General features: G+C 43.7%; 1 protein-coding gene across 1 annotated transcript in view; it reads right to left on the bottom strand.

Moving 5' to 3' along the window:
• The window catches only part of LOC147343751 (potassium channel subfamily U member 1-like), a 27,627-nt gene extending 11,736 nt beyond the window's left edge, over positions 1 to 15,891 (bottom strand). The window contains exons 1-5 of the mRNA XM_086380421.1: positions 15,811 to 15,891; positions 12,036 to 12,260; positions 10,520 to 10,706; positions 9,220 to 9,302; positions 3,041 to 3,164 (exon numbers count right to left, since the gene is read on the bottom strand). Of these exons, the coding sequence (XP_086236547.1) occupies positions 3,041 to 3,164; positions 9,220 to 9,302; positions 10,520 to 10,706; positions 12,036 to 12,260; positions 15,811 to 15,891 (700 nt within the window). The remainder of the gene's footprint in view (positions 1 to 3,040; positions 3,165 to 9,219; positions 9,303 to 10,519; positions 10,707 to 12,035; positions 12,261 to 15,810) is intronic.

The following is a 15,891-nucleotide window of genomic DNA, read 5'->3' as shown; positions in this document are numbered from 1 at the left end:
CAGGACTTTCAGAGCAGACTGACCAAGTGTGGGGGGTTGAGGGGAGGGGGGAACCATTGCTCAAAGGGACAGATGCCACTATGGGGTCCATGTGGGACCTGCCTCAATTTTAGTACTTTTTTTTTTTTTCTTTCCGAGTATCTTCATCCCCTGAAGATGGGATATCCTTTTGAGTACCTTCACAATCAAGGAGTTATTCTTGGATCTTAGGCTGTTTCTCCAAGCAAGTATCCTGAAAATCACTCTGTATAATTTGTCTTTCAAGCCAGGACACTTTGAGGGAAAGGTGGGGAACACTTTCAATGATCACACAGGTATAAAAGACATAAATAGAACATCTGCTCACCCCTGTCATTGTCTTTTTCTCCATATACTGTTTCACAGATGGCTTGGTATTTACTTAGGTTCTTAGAGTCATGTGGGTCTAGAATGAGTTAATCAGGGCTTCCAAAACTTAGTGTGCAAAGTGAACTAACTGGGGATCCTGTTATGACACATCTTCTGATCCACTGGGTCTAAGGTGGGCCTGAGCGTCCGTGTGTCCAACAAGCTTCCAGACGCTGCTGCTACAGCTGATGTGTGGACTACACTTTGAGTAGCAAGGGCTTCGAGAATCATCCTAACCAAACCAGGGTGGCAGCGGCCTGATTATCCATTAGCAAATCCGTGCCAGCCTCAAGCTACAGCTCAGACCCGTGTAGGCAACCTCTGAGCTCAATGCAATCATTCATTTCTAGGACAGCAGAGGCACTGACTGTCTTCGTTCCATGACTATTGCTTGAAAAATGTTTTTGTATAGAGGACAGCATTGGCAGACAGTGATAATGTCTCCTACCAGAGCAAAGGGAAGTCACGCTTACTGCCCATTATAAAAGATTCTGGTACCCGAAGCTCAGGGTTCCTCTCCAACAAGCAATTCATGGTGGATCCAGGTGTTATTTGGTCCTCTTCATGCCCCTTTGTGGGAACTAAGGCTAGGGAAACCAGCAAAAAAATAAGGATGCTACTGCTATTGCTGTGGGTGCTAAACTATTCACTCTCTCTGACCCAGTGGTCTTGTGTCTTCCAGAAACTGGGCAGATTAATCTGTTATTATAGCTTGCAAGTTGCATGATGTCTTAGATCCTTCAAAGTTCTTGACTGTCCTATTACTGATCCAAACAAATCTATTGGACATGCAACTCAGAGCACACTCTTTCCTGAGCTTGGATTGGTCCCTCGTTCTTAAAATTATTCCTTAGTCAAGTTTGGGGGAAGCAATAGACTTCTGGTATTAGGGAATAATTTTCTTCCAAGAACTATGTATATTTATAAAAGATGAGGGAGGTATGACTAATATCAACCCAAATTTCCTATGTACACATACTTTCTTCCTCTTGTACTGCCAACCCTCAACACACACACACACACACACACACACACACACACCCCAGAAGCCCTTGTCCCGTTCTTGCTGTGTCATCCTAAACCAGTGTGCTTCAGTGTTCCCAGTCGTTATCCTGCATTGTACACTCTGTACTGAAATGCTGGCTCTCAAATCCGCAGCTCTTATGTCACTGTGATCCTTCCTTGCAGCCAAAGAACAGAAACTGAGTGAACTGGCAGGAGAATTGTTCGGCTAATTTGACAGGTGCTGCCAGGTGCCAGAAAGTGTTTAGTTGAACAAAGCTGTATGTCCCTGGAGAGTGACCAGATGCATTTCTGGGGCCAGTGAGAAGCTCGCTGGTCCCCTCCCAACCACTCTAACTTATACAAAACTTAGGGTATATACACATCAGGGTGACAGATGGCTCAAAAGGGAATAAAAATAAAACAAAAAATGAGAACTGTAGCCAACAGTTTTAGGGTGGTTACGGACAGACTGGCAGGGACGAGTCAGACTCAAGGGCTCTGAGATCTTCCAACCTGGATTTGAAGGGCTAGGGCTCCGGGGCACAGGGACTAGACTGTTGCCCGCCCTCCTATGCACAGCCACTCCCAAACCACAGAGTAGTGTCACCCACTGGTTCCTCTCTATGTTCACATGCTTCATTTCTGGAACTCTGACTTCTGCTCATCTGCTTGGTTAAAGTTTCATTTGGCTTACATACTCAGAATCATAAAATTCCCACTAAAACATTTGTTACATCCTTGAATCAAGTCAAATTTCATGCCTGGGGCCAACTTTAGAGACTGACTTTGAGCTGATCCAACCTATGTTAAAGGTACCGCCCCTTCTTCCGTAACCTCCCCTTTTCTCACCAACTATTACCAGTATTAAACCCAGGGTCTCCCTGAGTGCCTCACAAACACCCCCCAGTGTTCTCAAGCACCGCCCCCCTCCCACCCCCACCCCCCCCCAGCCCCCCCCCCCGCCCCTGCCTTTCTTGCTGCCCCCGGGGGTGCTCACATCCGGGGAGGTTCCATATACATTCGTTTTCCATAAGATGTTGGTGAGAGGTGACAGCCTGGTCTGTTATTTCTGCTATGGAGCATTTCTGTTTTATAAGAGCACTGCTCAGGGCTGGGATCAAGAAGACACAGGGGACTCAGGAGCAAGCCTCTTCCTAAAGTCTGCACCCTGGGGCCTCACTGGCCTCACCCCAGCGCCTGCCCTGGGGTCATCACAGGAGAGGAAGGAGCCTGATGGGCAGAGAAGCTGGTTCAGGGAAAGCCTTTCTAACAGTTTTCAAATCAATGTCCGCCCCCCCCCCCCCGGGGGGGTTCCCTCTGAATGAGGCTGAGACAAGTGCTGGTCTCCTTCCCCTGGAAACTGCAGGAGTGGGGAAGGCAGGAGCCACCTCTGCCCCAACCGCGAGCCCCCACAACACACACACACACACACACACACACACACACACACACGACAGGCTCTGCTGGATGATGTCAACATCACCAATCCAATAAAAGCCTAACATAACGTCCTGCAAGCACAGAATGGTCTCTCGGTCTCCTTCTGGGTCCTCAGTCCTTTGCCGGTGTATCCTAAAGGCAACCCTGGGTCATCGAGCACACAGGCAAAGACCTCTGCCTTGAATTCTGCCCTTGAAACACAACTTACTCAGTTCGGTGAGAATGGGGATCCTTCGGTACTTTGATTTCCTGGGATTGCTACTGAAGCACTGGGCGAACTCTGCAGAACAGACAACAGGGAGGAAAGGGGTCGATAAACGTAAAGGCGGTGGCTGGTGACACAGACAAGGATGCGGAAGCACACCGTGGCTCCTGGTGCTTTATCTTAGCAAACCGACCCTCAAGCCCAAATCCCAAATCCTTTTCTATAATTAGAAAAAAAAAAAAAAAAAACAAGTCTCAGCCTCTGCTTTCCAGTTTAGTGGTGTATGTGTGTTTCCTAAATCAGCAATCCTCAACTTTTTTTGGCACCAAGGATTGGTTTCACGGAAGACAATTTTTCCATGGGATGGTTTCGCGATGATTCAAGTGCATTATATTTATCTCACACTTTATGTCTAATCTAAAGCCACGGCTGATCTGATGGGGGTTACCAGTCCGTGGCGCAGAGGTTGGGGACTCCCGTCCTAAATGACCTTTCAGGTGAATTGTGAAAACAGGTGGCGCTCGCCCCATCGTTGTTTATTGGCCAACAAAGTTTAAACATGATTGTTCTGCACCGTGTGGGGTCCCAGGTGATGGCTCAGGCAGGCAGTGCTTCAAACCACATCCTTTTGCTTGTAGAACTTTCAGGAAACTGTGAATAAGCAGGAGTGCCTCCCCAGGAGCGCTTGGGGATACACAGTCACTGGAGGGCTTCTGCTCCTGGTGCTTCTGCCTCTTTGGAGTCCTCCTGGCCTGAGGCTCTGCGCACATCCTCTTTCTTCTTCAGCAAGACTGCCTGCCTTCCAGGTCTGGTTGGTCTTCCCAATCCGTAACGTCTCGGGAACGCCTTAAAGACTGGGACTGGAGGTCACAGGGGCCTCCGTACTTTGCTTTTAGTTCCTGCCTTAGGAGACGAGGCCCTTCCTCTCAGTCCACAAGCCTCGAATGCCAGAGAGAGTCGGTGCCCAGCCCCGGCCCAGAACACAGCCTCAGCTCGTGTTGACAAATGAGGAGTTTCGAAAACAAGAATGACACCAGAGTCTTGGTCGCCAAGTTAAACCCTCAAAAAAGGTAAAGAAAGAAAACGGAAGAGAGAAATAGGAATCTAGGATCCTGATTAAAAGCAAAGACACACAACCAAGCAAAACAAATACATGATGCTCTCATCAGGAGTTCTGCTTTAAAACTGCTGGTTAGGGATTTCCCTGGCAGGCCAGTGGCTACAACTCTGGGCTCCCAATGCAGGGGGCCCAGGTTCAATCCCTGGTCAAAGAACTAGATCTCACATTTCGAAACTAAAGATCCCGAGTGCCGTGTGCCCCAACTAAGACCCAGTGCAGCCAAAACAACCAAAAAAATGCTCATTACCTTTCTTGAACTGTACTGAGAACACTATGCATGTAAGAGGGAAAAAATATCATGAAACTTAACAGTCTACTTGTCATCAAGATTCTCTGTTGCCTTGGAAGAAGTTGAAATATGTGGAGAATCTTTTGTTTCCCAAGCCAGGGAAGCGGTGGGGAGGGAGAGTGAGATGAACAAGTTTGCTTTGGTAAGAGAGTCTGAGAAACAGACGGAGGCGTGGTCATGGGGAAGCTGGCCACTGAGACAGGTCTGGAAAAGGGGAAATCCAGAGGGAGGTTTTGTTCCCAGATGGAATGCTAAGCTCTGCAGTGTTTACCACCTCTCCCATCTCCCCCAGAAACAGACAGTAAAAGGGCCACTCCTGTTAATGCAGAGTAGAGCTGAGTACATTTCTGATTGCCACCAAAATGCTGAGTAGATTTAGGGTGAACACAGAAGCCACACGGGGTGGGGGCAACACATGCAGTTAACAGTTAGATCCGGAAGCAAATGGCCTTAGGATGTTAGCAAAACCCTTTTGCTCTCTGGGCAGAAACAGATGCCCTGGGGCAAACCTCACCCACACAGCTATTAAAGAGGATGGTTTGCCTGATGGCTAGAGATCAGATATCCAAACTCACTGGGAAATCTTATTGCTGATGGGATCTGAATACATTCAACTCTTTTTCTTAAATTTCTGGGATTGTCATCATGCAGAGAGTCTTGGGGGAACTGAGATTCTATTTGATTTTCAGAGCCATACAAGGCGTTTCATTTGCTTTCTGTCCCTTCCTTCCTTCTTCCCTCCCTCTCTTCCTTCCTTCTTTCCACCCTCATCTCCTTTCTACCTGTCCTCTCTATGATTCTTTAAAGAGTATCAGCTCCAGGTTAGAACTGTGAACAGCCCTTTCCCCAATTACTACGTGTTGCAATATTTGCAAATTTTTTGCAATTTGCAAATAAATTTGAAATAAACAAAATATTTTCAGATAGTGAAGAGCACTATGAAAAAACCTAAGTTTTCGGGACTGACAAGGGAGGTGGCCTTACTTAGGGTGTGAAGAGGTTTCTCTGATATTGAAATGCCATCCTGAGTGATAAGCAAAAGACATCCTTTAGGGGACTAAAGGCAGGAAAGAGCCAGTATAAACAGGCTGAACGAGGAGGAAGTTCAAGCTCCTTACTGGCCTGCAAGACCCTACATGGTTTTCCTATAATAGTTATGGGTCACCATTATAGGACTGAAAGGAGGAAACTGATAAATTTATTATCTAATAAGTACTTTCAAAAAATCCCTCTGGCTGCTGTGAACAGTAGAAACGGCAAGGAAGTAAGAATGATGACATCGAATGGTTACATGCAATCTATAAATTATGTCCCACGAGATCACCTTTGAAGACAAGGAAACTGACTCAAGGTTTATATACTTTGCCCAAGATTATCAGATCAGATCAGATCAGTCGCTCAGTCGTGTCCGACTATTTGTGACCCCATGAATCGCAGCACACCAGGCCTCCCTCTCTATCACCAACTCCCGGAGTTCACTCAGACTCACGTCCATCGAGTCAGTGATGCCATCCAGCCATCTCATCCTCTGTCGTCCCCTTCTCCTCCTGCCCCCAATCCCTCCCAGCATCAGAGTCTTTTCCAATGAGTCAACTCTTCACGTGAGGTGGCCAAAGTACTGGAGTTTCAGCTTTAGCATCATTGCTTCCAAAGAAATCCCAGGGCTGATCTCCTTCAGAATGGACTGGTTGGATCTCCTTGCAGTCCAAGGGACTCTCAAGAGTCTTCTCCAACACCACAGTTCAAAAGCATCAATTCTTCGGTGCTCAGCCTTCTTCACAGTCCAACTCTCACATCCATACATGACCACTGGAAAAACCATAGCCTTGACTAGACGGACCTTTTTTGGCAAAGTAATGTCTCTGCTTTTGAATATGCTATCTAGGTTGGTCATAACTTTCCTTCCAAGGAGTAAGCGCCTTTTAATTTCATGGCTGAAGTCACCATCTGCAGTGATTTTGGAGCCCAGAAAAATAAAGTCTGACACTGTTTCCACTGTTTTCCCATCTATTTCCCATAAAGTGATGGGACTGGAGGCCATGATCTTCTTTTTCTGAATGTTGAGCTTTAAGCCAACTTTTTCACTCTCCACTTTCAGCTTCATCAAGAGGCTTTTGAGTTCCTCTTCACTTTCTGCCATAAGGGTGGTGTCATCTGCATATCTGAGGTTATTGATATTTCTCCCGGCAATCTTGATTCCAGCTTGTGTTTCTTCCAGTCCAGCGTTTCTCATGATGTACTCTGCATACAAGTTAAATAAACAGGGTGACAACATACAACCTTGACGTTCTCCTTTTCCTAGATTATATTGCTTGCAAAGATTATATTGCCCAAGATTATATTGCTTGCAAAAGAGGGATGGGTTCTCACTCACCAATTAGTACTTATTTCAAAGCCCACGCTCTTTTAAGGGCTCCTTTGTAGCCCTATTAAAATATACCAGGTTGGGTTGGCATTTTCAATAAAACACTGAGATCAGTTTCCCTTAAAGGGGAAATCCTCCTTCAAATTCCACTTTTTGATTCCAATTCCCTCTAAAAGGGCTTGGAAAATCCCAACTTTCAGAGGCAAATCTTCTTCTTGGATAGAGATGTGTCCACATCAGCTGGCGTAACTGTATAAGTATCTTTTCTGACACCAGCTGGGGCACAGAAACAGTTTCTGCCTGAACTCCATCCTTCCTTGTAAAGTAATGGTTAATGTGAATGGCAATTTGAATATGTATCTGATGACAGCCTGGGTACATTCTACTAATGTCAATATTTTTGCCACCTAGTAGTACACAGTATTATACCTGAAATCTTCCAGGCTGGCAGGGTGCTATTACAAAAGATTGCTTAATTGTAGATTACTGCTGTACGTTTAAATTTCAGTAGCATATTAAGTTGTCAGACTTAATTACCGTTATATGTTTAGATTATGCCACAGATTATTTAGTTCAGTACCTAGGTTTGCCAACCTGCTCTTGTGACATGACAGGGCAGTAATTAGAGCATCAGCTGAAAAATCTTAAGTTTGCCATGATGTCGTCCTTTAGCGAGTCTTCGGTCTCTCTGTCCTTCCATGTCCACCGTCCCTTGGGGGACCACTGGATGCAATAGACTTGCTGGTCCCAGACAGGTTTTATGTGTAACTTTGGCATGATCATGAAGACATGGAAAAGCCCGCTGAGGCCACAACAGGCTCAGCAGACATGTCCAGAGCAAGAGTTCTCAGTCTTGATCTTATCGACATTTCGCACTTGTACACTGCAGGATATTTAGCAGCATCTTTGACCTCTACCCACTAGATGCCAATAGCACCACCCCCCAAGCTGTGATAACCAAAACTGTCTCCAGACATTGTCAGCTGACCTATGGGGGTAAAACTGCCCCTGGTTGGGAACCACTGCCTTAGAGGAAGGAAAAGAAAATTGCCAGGATGCTAGATGCATGTTGGTGCTCAGCGTGGAAGAGCTTTTCTCCCTCCCTTCCTTTGTCTTCCTCCTTTCTACAATTGTGAAATTGTGGAATTTCACAATCCTTTATACTCTCAGTTCTTGGAGGTGATAATTCCCATCGCCACCTGCTTGGTCTGGTGCAAGGGGAATATTAGTATGAAATGGGAAGAATGGTTAAGAGAACTGATCAGGCTTCTCTGAGGGTTGGGAATTTCTCTATGCAAACTCCAGGGAGATTCCTGTGATGCCAGAACAACTGATGAGGTTTCTGAGTGACAGTCTTTGGCTATCTCCATGTGTGTACAACCTGAGTTTACTGCTGGCTACCTCTCTTAGGTAGCACAGGAGAGCCTGTCCAGACCTCTATTTCCTCATCACACAATGGGTGCATTGACAACCACACAAGGAAATAAGCAAGGTCTACACAATATACTTTTCTCTAAACCCTCCCTTTTGTCATTGGGGAGAGTACCTACTCATACTTCGTGACGATTCAAACACTGTGACATCTCTTCATCATCTCTTTCTCCCTCCCAACCCTTTTCCCCTCTTTTCTCTCTCTCTTTCTACTAAACCCATATTTGCTCTTTTAAGGGTAACCTAGCCTGCAGCAGAGTATGTGACACATACAAAATGAATATATTCTTGTTGAATGAATAAATGCATAAATGAGAAGAATCACTAGATACATAATAAAAGAGACTAGAAGTAACAATCATAGGTTTCTATATGGTTTAGCCTGTATAGGATGTAAGATTAAAAAATAATAGAAGGACAAGTCACTCGATGATTAGCTAGGTGGCTTACGACAGTCCACCCCCAGCTGTTACTGAGTGAGCGTTTTCATCTGTATATTGATGACATTGCCTTCAGAGTGAATACTTCTCTGTCCGATTTTAGAAAGTTGAAAGCACGATACACACACACACACACACACACACACACACCATACAAATTTTGTGTAAATCTGAGTGCCCTAATTGCTAAGCTAAGGACTGACATACAGAACACAATGTCATTTGTATGCATCTCCAGATTAGCTCAGCAAAGGTATGGTTCACATTTTCTTAGTGAGGATTTTCAATGTAGTTTGATATTCAGGAACTGCTTTGCTATTATTTCACTTAACAAAAACCCCTGAAACTCCGGTTTAGGTTGAGTGGTGTTTGGCTGTGTAGTGCAGGTCTATGCAGTAGCTGACTTAATTCACCCACCAAAGATTTGATGAGATTATTCATTTATTCCTTTGTCCCAAGAGCCCTCCATTTTCCTTCCTAGCAACAGTACTAGGAGTCAGAGAGTGGTCTTTTGGTTTCCTGATTTCACTCGCGAACATGTCCATCCACTGTCATGACCATGAAAGCTTTGTGAAGGCTGGACTGTCTGCCCTCTTCAAGTTCCATGTGAAGTAGGACAGCTGTGGTCAGCAAGCCACGTGGTTGGAGGACGGAGTGCCCTATCTTAATACGAAGCATCCACATCCCCAAGGGAAACAGTTGAATCTGGGGTGGGGAGGCGCCTCCAACCAAGGGTTGTGTTCACTTCATGAATTGAAAATCTATTCTAAATACTGAAAATTATTCACCATAATATTTTCATATTAAGTGGCTAGTCATAAATTTTTAGAAATGGACTGATAGCTAAGCCTTTTCCTAATTTGAGGAGAAGGTAAGCCACGAGTCTGCCACAGGAATATACCTGAAGCACATTTTGGGCAAGTGAGATGCATGAAAACTCCTCACAGTCCACCTACTGGCTCACTTAAGTTGACTTAATAAGTGCGTGTTACACATCCACAGATGCTTCACAAGGGCTTCACTGGTGGCTCTGCTGGTAAAAATCCACCTGCAATGTGGGAGACCTGGGTTCAATCCCTGGGTTGGGAAGATCCCCTGAAGAAGGGAAAGGCTACCCACTCCAGTATTCTGGCCTGGAGAATTCCATGGACTGTACAGTCCAAGGGGTCACAAAGCGCTGGACACAACTGAACAACTTTCATTTCAGGCATCTACGGAATGACCATAATTGTACTGAGAGGAGTATAAAGGAGGAAGAGATGCAAACCCCATCCTGAAGCGATTTCCCCACTTCTCACCATCGCTTCCCAACCTGACACTTTTAGTTTATAGCAATTAGAAAGGACTTTAGGGCTAATCTTCTAAAAATTCATGTAGTGAAAGTATCTTGAAGACTGAAAGAGAGTTAGGCTTCATTCTGTCCAAGCACAAAACTAAGAATAGTAACTTGAACATCTACTAGCTCCAACGAGAACTAACTGGCAATAATAATACTTGTTATTAACAATAATGAAATACCAATGGCCATGTTCACTGATAATTGATTCGTAACAATAAACAGCACTTACGACTCCATGATTTTCCTTAATATGAGAAAACAGTGTTAGGGGCATTCCAGTTAGGAGATGAACGTCACTTTTCACTGGACTAGGGTTCCCCAGGACTGAACTGTCCACTAACCACTAATCCTAGTACAGAATTCTCAGAGCTGGATGGGATCCAAGCCATCCAGCTCCATTTCTCCTCCTCCCCATCATGAGCGTTTTTTAGAGAGGAGTTGACTCCCTTTCCTCATCCTATCCTCTCCAGCCCCTTTCTATCGGGGTGTGGTTCTTACGTGGCCCTGAGGGTGTCCGGGCCGAGCAGCTAATTCGCAGGTATCCGATGTTGAGCGTGGCCATGATGGGCTCTGTGTCCACCAAAGTCGGGCCACTGGGTGACTTACAGGAGGAGGAAAAGACAGCACACATGGAACACTCCTCTATGTTGACTGCATGGAGGTCCACGGAATAGAGTGCAGATCCCTAAGGAGAGAAAATCCGGTGAGAGGACACTTCTCAGATGGCGCTGGTACACTGGGGATGATGCAAGCTTCTGAACCAAAGCTGGCATCGAGTCACCTAGATGACTCAAGTGGGAGGAGAAGGGGGCAGCAGAGGATGAGATGGTTGGATGGCATTGTCAATTCAATGGACATGAACTTGAGCAAATGCCCAGAGATAATGAAGGACAGGGAAGCTCAGAGTACTACAGTCCATGGCATCGCAAAGAGTGAGTCACAACTGAGTGGCTGAACGACAACTCAGGATAACAGTGGTGAGGAAAACATTGCATCTAAAGATCGAGAGGTCACCTCTGCATCCTCACAATGCTGCTTTTGGGGGCCCCTCCTGGAAACTGGATCAATTAGTAAAGTGGCGGTTGCTCCTTTGGTGGAGAAATAGGGAGAGATCTGGTCCCACCATTAGGTGGCTGAGATGCAGTTACTGGTGATTCCTGACACCAGCTGAATCTGGAGACTTCTTGTCATTTTCTTTCCTCCCTTTCGACGGACTGAGGTGGTGCAGGGAATTTTATGGTGACTTTTTTAAAAGCAATACAACTTGCTTCCTGAGACAGCTGCTTTTAAAGAATACTTCTGATATATTGATAGCATTTCTTGAAAAATCAAATGCTTTCGTGCATCTCACACTGCCTATGTATATTTTAATCCAGGAAAATGGCGGCCTATAATGAGATACAGATCTCTATGTTGGTTCAGAGCAAAGACGATTACAACCCACAGTACCACAGGGGCCTAATGGACCCGTTTCTCAGAATTCCTCCTTTTCATACATCTATCAAGGACCACATGGCATTATGCGTTCCATAAAAGACGAGTCTGCAGAGCACAGCCTAGGAAGGCTGGCTAGGATCAGCTCAGGTGTAGACACTAGGTCAGAATCAGATTCAGAAATGCAGACAAACTCTTTACATAAAGGCCACACACATGGTCATTAATATAAACATGAAAATATGTCGATTCAAATCCTAGTCCAGCTACTTACCCACCGTGAAAACTTGGACAGGTAACTTCCTTTCTCTGTGCCTACAGTTCAGCATCTTTAAAATTTATACTATGGGGTTATTTGGAGGGTTAAGTGAATTAGTATGTGCAACCTGCTTCAAACCATTTCTGGTACCAGTAAGCACTGTATAATTGTATAAAATACTGTACAATACATTATTGATGTATTATTAGTATCATGATTAATCTTAACTAGTATTATAGTAATATATATATAATATATAATAATATAATGTAATTATTATAATCATTATAACCATTCACTATTCCTTACTGTGACACTTACAGGCAGAATGTATATCTGGGGAAAATTCCGGATAAATCGCCATTCTCTCTGCAGGTAATCCAGAGACCCAATGAACACAATGTCCTTCAGCTCCTGACGGGTATAGTTGCTAGCTCTCAATGGCATTACAAAATTCCGAAGTCCCATCAGTGTTGAGTGGGCATCTCCAAAGATACATGCTACAATGTGGTCCCGAAACTCGTATTTTGCCTTGTCAGTTCGTTTCTAAGCATAAGCAGGCCAGACTCTGGTCATTTTTAGAAACAAGATGACAGTCCCTTAAAGAAGGCTCCTTCCCCACATTCCAACTCTTCCAGGTATGTTAACACTAGCACTTTCATAACAGTAATCAGATTCTGCAAATTCTCCTAATAACATGGAACATGGACAATTATACTTTATATCTTTTCCTGGTGTTCCTGCTTATTTCACTTTTTCCAGTTTTATATTAGCTTGGAGTGCCTCCATGAAAATTCAGATTGGTATCATTCCTCAAGTTGTGAAACCACTGAACCAAATGGGGAAAATAGCTCTCATTTTCATTACATGTTTTTAGCCTCATATATGCGCTCCAGTGTTCTTGCCTGGAGAATCCCAGGGATGGGGGAGCCTGGTGGGCTTCCATCTATGGGGTCACACAGAGTCAGACACGACTGAAGCGACTTAGCAGTAGCAGCAGCAGCGTGCTATGGTGGGCTTCCCTGGTAGCTCAGATGGTAAAGAATCTTCCTGCAATACAGGAGATCTGAGTTTGATCCCTGGGTCGGGAAGATCCCCTAGAGAAGGGAATGGCAACCCATTCCAGTATTCTTATCTGGAGAATTCCATGGACATGGGAGCCTGGCTGGCTACAGTTGCGGGGTTGCAAAGAGTCAGACGTGACTGAGCAACTAACACACACACACACACAGACACACACACACTATCGTACAACTCCCTGAAAACTTAAAACATCCCAAATCCTGTTGCTAAACTTATGTCTTCTAGCGAATCTTGAAAATTACACCACGTTATACAGTATGATGCAGTTTTCAGTGGATTTTCATACATATGAAAACACATATATTAGTTTGAACCACATGAAATTGCCTTCTTCTGGGTCAAAGATGGTTGACTACTGGCAACTTCATGTGGTTCCACCAGCTACACTGAATGGATTCCAGAGAACTCCAGAGTTGAGGAAATTTATCATGAAAAATGCACAAAATAAAAGGTTACAAACATTCTGTTTCATCTCAATCATCTGATTATGCCCTCAGAATCTTATCAGCATGGCTGATTTTTAGCATCTCTCCTACACTTTTAAGCTAAGACAAAACAATATATGTGACGGATATTTAGATCAGGTTTCTCCCACATTCACAGAGACTTTTAAAAACAGTAAGCATCACTTTTATTGAAAGGAATATTTTTTAAAGGAATATTTCTGTAAGAAACATTTTAAGTCTCTGTGATTGATTTCAGGGAATGAGTCAATGTCATCTTTCGTGGTGCTGGGATGGGTAATAAAAGCACTGATTTTGTATTCTGGTTGTCATTCATGTATGACCATAAACTAGCTAGCCTCTCTAAGCCCCAATTTCTTTACATTTAAATGATTCAAAAATAAAAGTTAATTCTGTTGTGGAAATGGGATAATAGGTTGAAATTTCAGTACTTCTGTCTTTAACTGTTTTCAATAACTATTTAATCCAATCTGAATCACACTGAATTCCTAGATTTTCAGAGAAGGACTCTTGGAAACTGGTAGAGAACTTGCTAAATGCATTGACAAGCCGTTCCTGCTTGAGAGTGTTCTACATTCCTGAGTAGATGAAAACTCAAAATATTTCAAAGGGATGTATCATTCATCCTTATGCCAGTCCATCGCTGGTTAAAGAACAAGCTTCTGTGAAACAGGGGCTGCTGAAATTTAACAGGATAGATAAGTCACATCTGACATCTCAACAATTAGAGTTTGTTCTATTAGCATAGACTGGGAAATACTCTTTCTGAAGGGAATGGCCCCGTGAGGGGACACGAAGCTACTCATCTGGAGATCCTTTCTAGAGAGTGATATGAATCTTAACCAAATCCATTAAATAATTGTCTCTGGCTAATCCGATTAGTTTTAACTTGAATAATGATGCCTCTAACAGTATTTAATGGAACAGCTCTGAAGTCCAGAAATCGCTCTTCTGAGTAGAACTAAACAATTAGGAACAAGATACATGGCATAGGGCATTAACGGGCACAGCTAGCAAGGCAATTTCTCCAGGGAACTGTGGCACAAAACTGTCTTCCCACTGAGAAAGATGGTGGCTTCGGTAGGAAAGAGGGGAGTGCACTATTTGCTCCAAGTTGTTACTTTTCTGCAAATCGAACCAAGTTCAAAGTTGGCCAGAAATTTGCAACCTATACATTTCTCCTCTATGATCACAGTTTCAAAACTCTTAGAACCTCTTAAACTAGAAGCCCTTCTAAATTCATCAGAAGACTCGGTTATATTTCACATCAAGTGCCATAAGGGGACATCTCTCAGCAAGCTATCTGGGGACTTACTAAACGGGATAAAGAAACATCTGCTATTTCCATCTCTTGGTCTCTTGAATGCTTCCATCTGCAGTCACCTCCCAACCTTTCTAAAGATGTCCCTCCCACTGAAAACATGTTTGCCTTCCTGCTCAACGGATGTTTGTTTCATTTAAGATAAGACATACTTTCTAAAATGATGAGCTTAGGCAGTCCTAATAGTCTTTCAGTTGATATGACAGCTCTGACAACTTTGTGCTTCTGATCAAATGATTGATTATGCTTTTTATAAGAACTGGAATGTATTTTGTCAGGACATTGGCACTGAGCACAAGGATTGCGTGTGTGTGTGTGTGTGTGTAACAGAAAAAAGTGAACTAAACTACTTTTGGAAAGCAAGAAAAATACATAGTTATCAATTAGTCATAGCTGAACAAATTATACAGGGTTCTTACAACATGTAAGTAATCTTTTATTAGCTTATTTTAAATTAAAAAAAAATAACCTTTTGTTAGTTAAATTTACCAGCTACTGCTTGAAAGTAAACCACTGAGATTGTACTTGAGTTTCCAACTCTGAGAATAGATGGAGATCGAGAAAGTGGGTGTCAGAGCCTGGGATTAGGATCTGAGGTGTTTACATCTTGGTTGCTGGCATTTCACTGAACTCAGTTAGTTTGTCTCCTTGGGAGGACAGAGTCAAGGACAGAATTCTACATCTATATGAATTCACCCATGCTGTGTGCTGTGGGAGGGCCAAGCACTACAGAGCTACATCCGTGGCTAATACATTCAGTATACGTATAACCAGCTTTAAGAAAAAATACTATAAAAAAATTCCAACTTTGAAAACAATAAATTAAGGAAACATTTATCTACTTTTAAAAAAAGGAAAGACTGCAGAGTTCTTGTAAACAGTATGTTCCCCTGGTACATGTAAATTAACCAGATTTACTAGCAAAACAGAAAAGTTTCAGGAGAACATTATTCTGAATAACTGACTCAGCTGAACTATTAAAGGAAGGAGAAAGTGGTTGAAGAATCTGAGCTAACGTGTTTTAAACCCTGGCATATTACCCACAAGGTTGTTGTCAAATGCCCCATCTGTTAACCTGCATATATTTAGATGGCTCGTGAGGCTGTATTTTTCCTTCAAAATGCACAGTTTATAAAGAGAAAGGGCAGGTGCTTATGACTAGCAGGAGGACACCATCTACCCTAAGAGAAGCTCGAGTCTATCTGAGATTTGGCGCCAGGTCACCTACCAGAATCATCTTGTTCAAAGGGGTGGCTCTACACCAGTGAAACATGCCGCTGCTATCGAGGCGGTCAGACTCCTCTTCCAT

This window comes from Bos grunniens, chromosome 27 (genome assembly GCF_055505025.1).
Source record: "Bos grunniens cultivar Pamir isolate PY7600 chromosome 27, Bosgru_T2T1.0, whole genome shotgun sequence".
NCBI classification, from domain to species: Eukaryota; Metazoa; Chordata; class Mammalia; order Artiodactyla; family Bovidae; genus Bos; species Bos grunniens.
The sequence above is the reverse complement of the archived record's forward strand: the minus strand, read 5'-3'. Positions and strand labels throughout refer to the sequence as shown.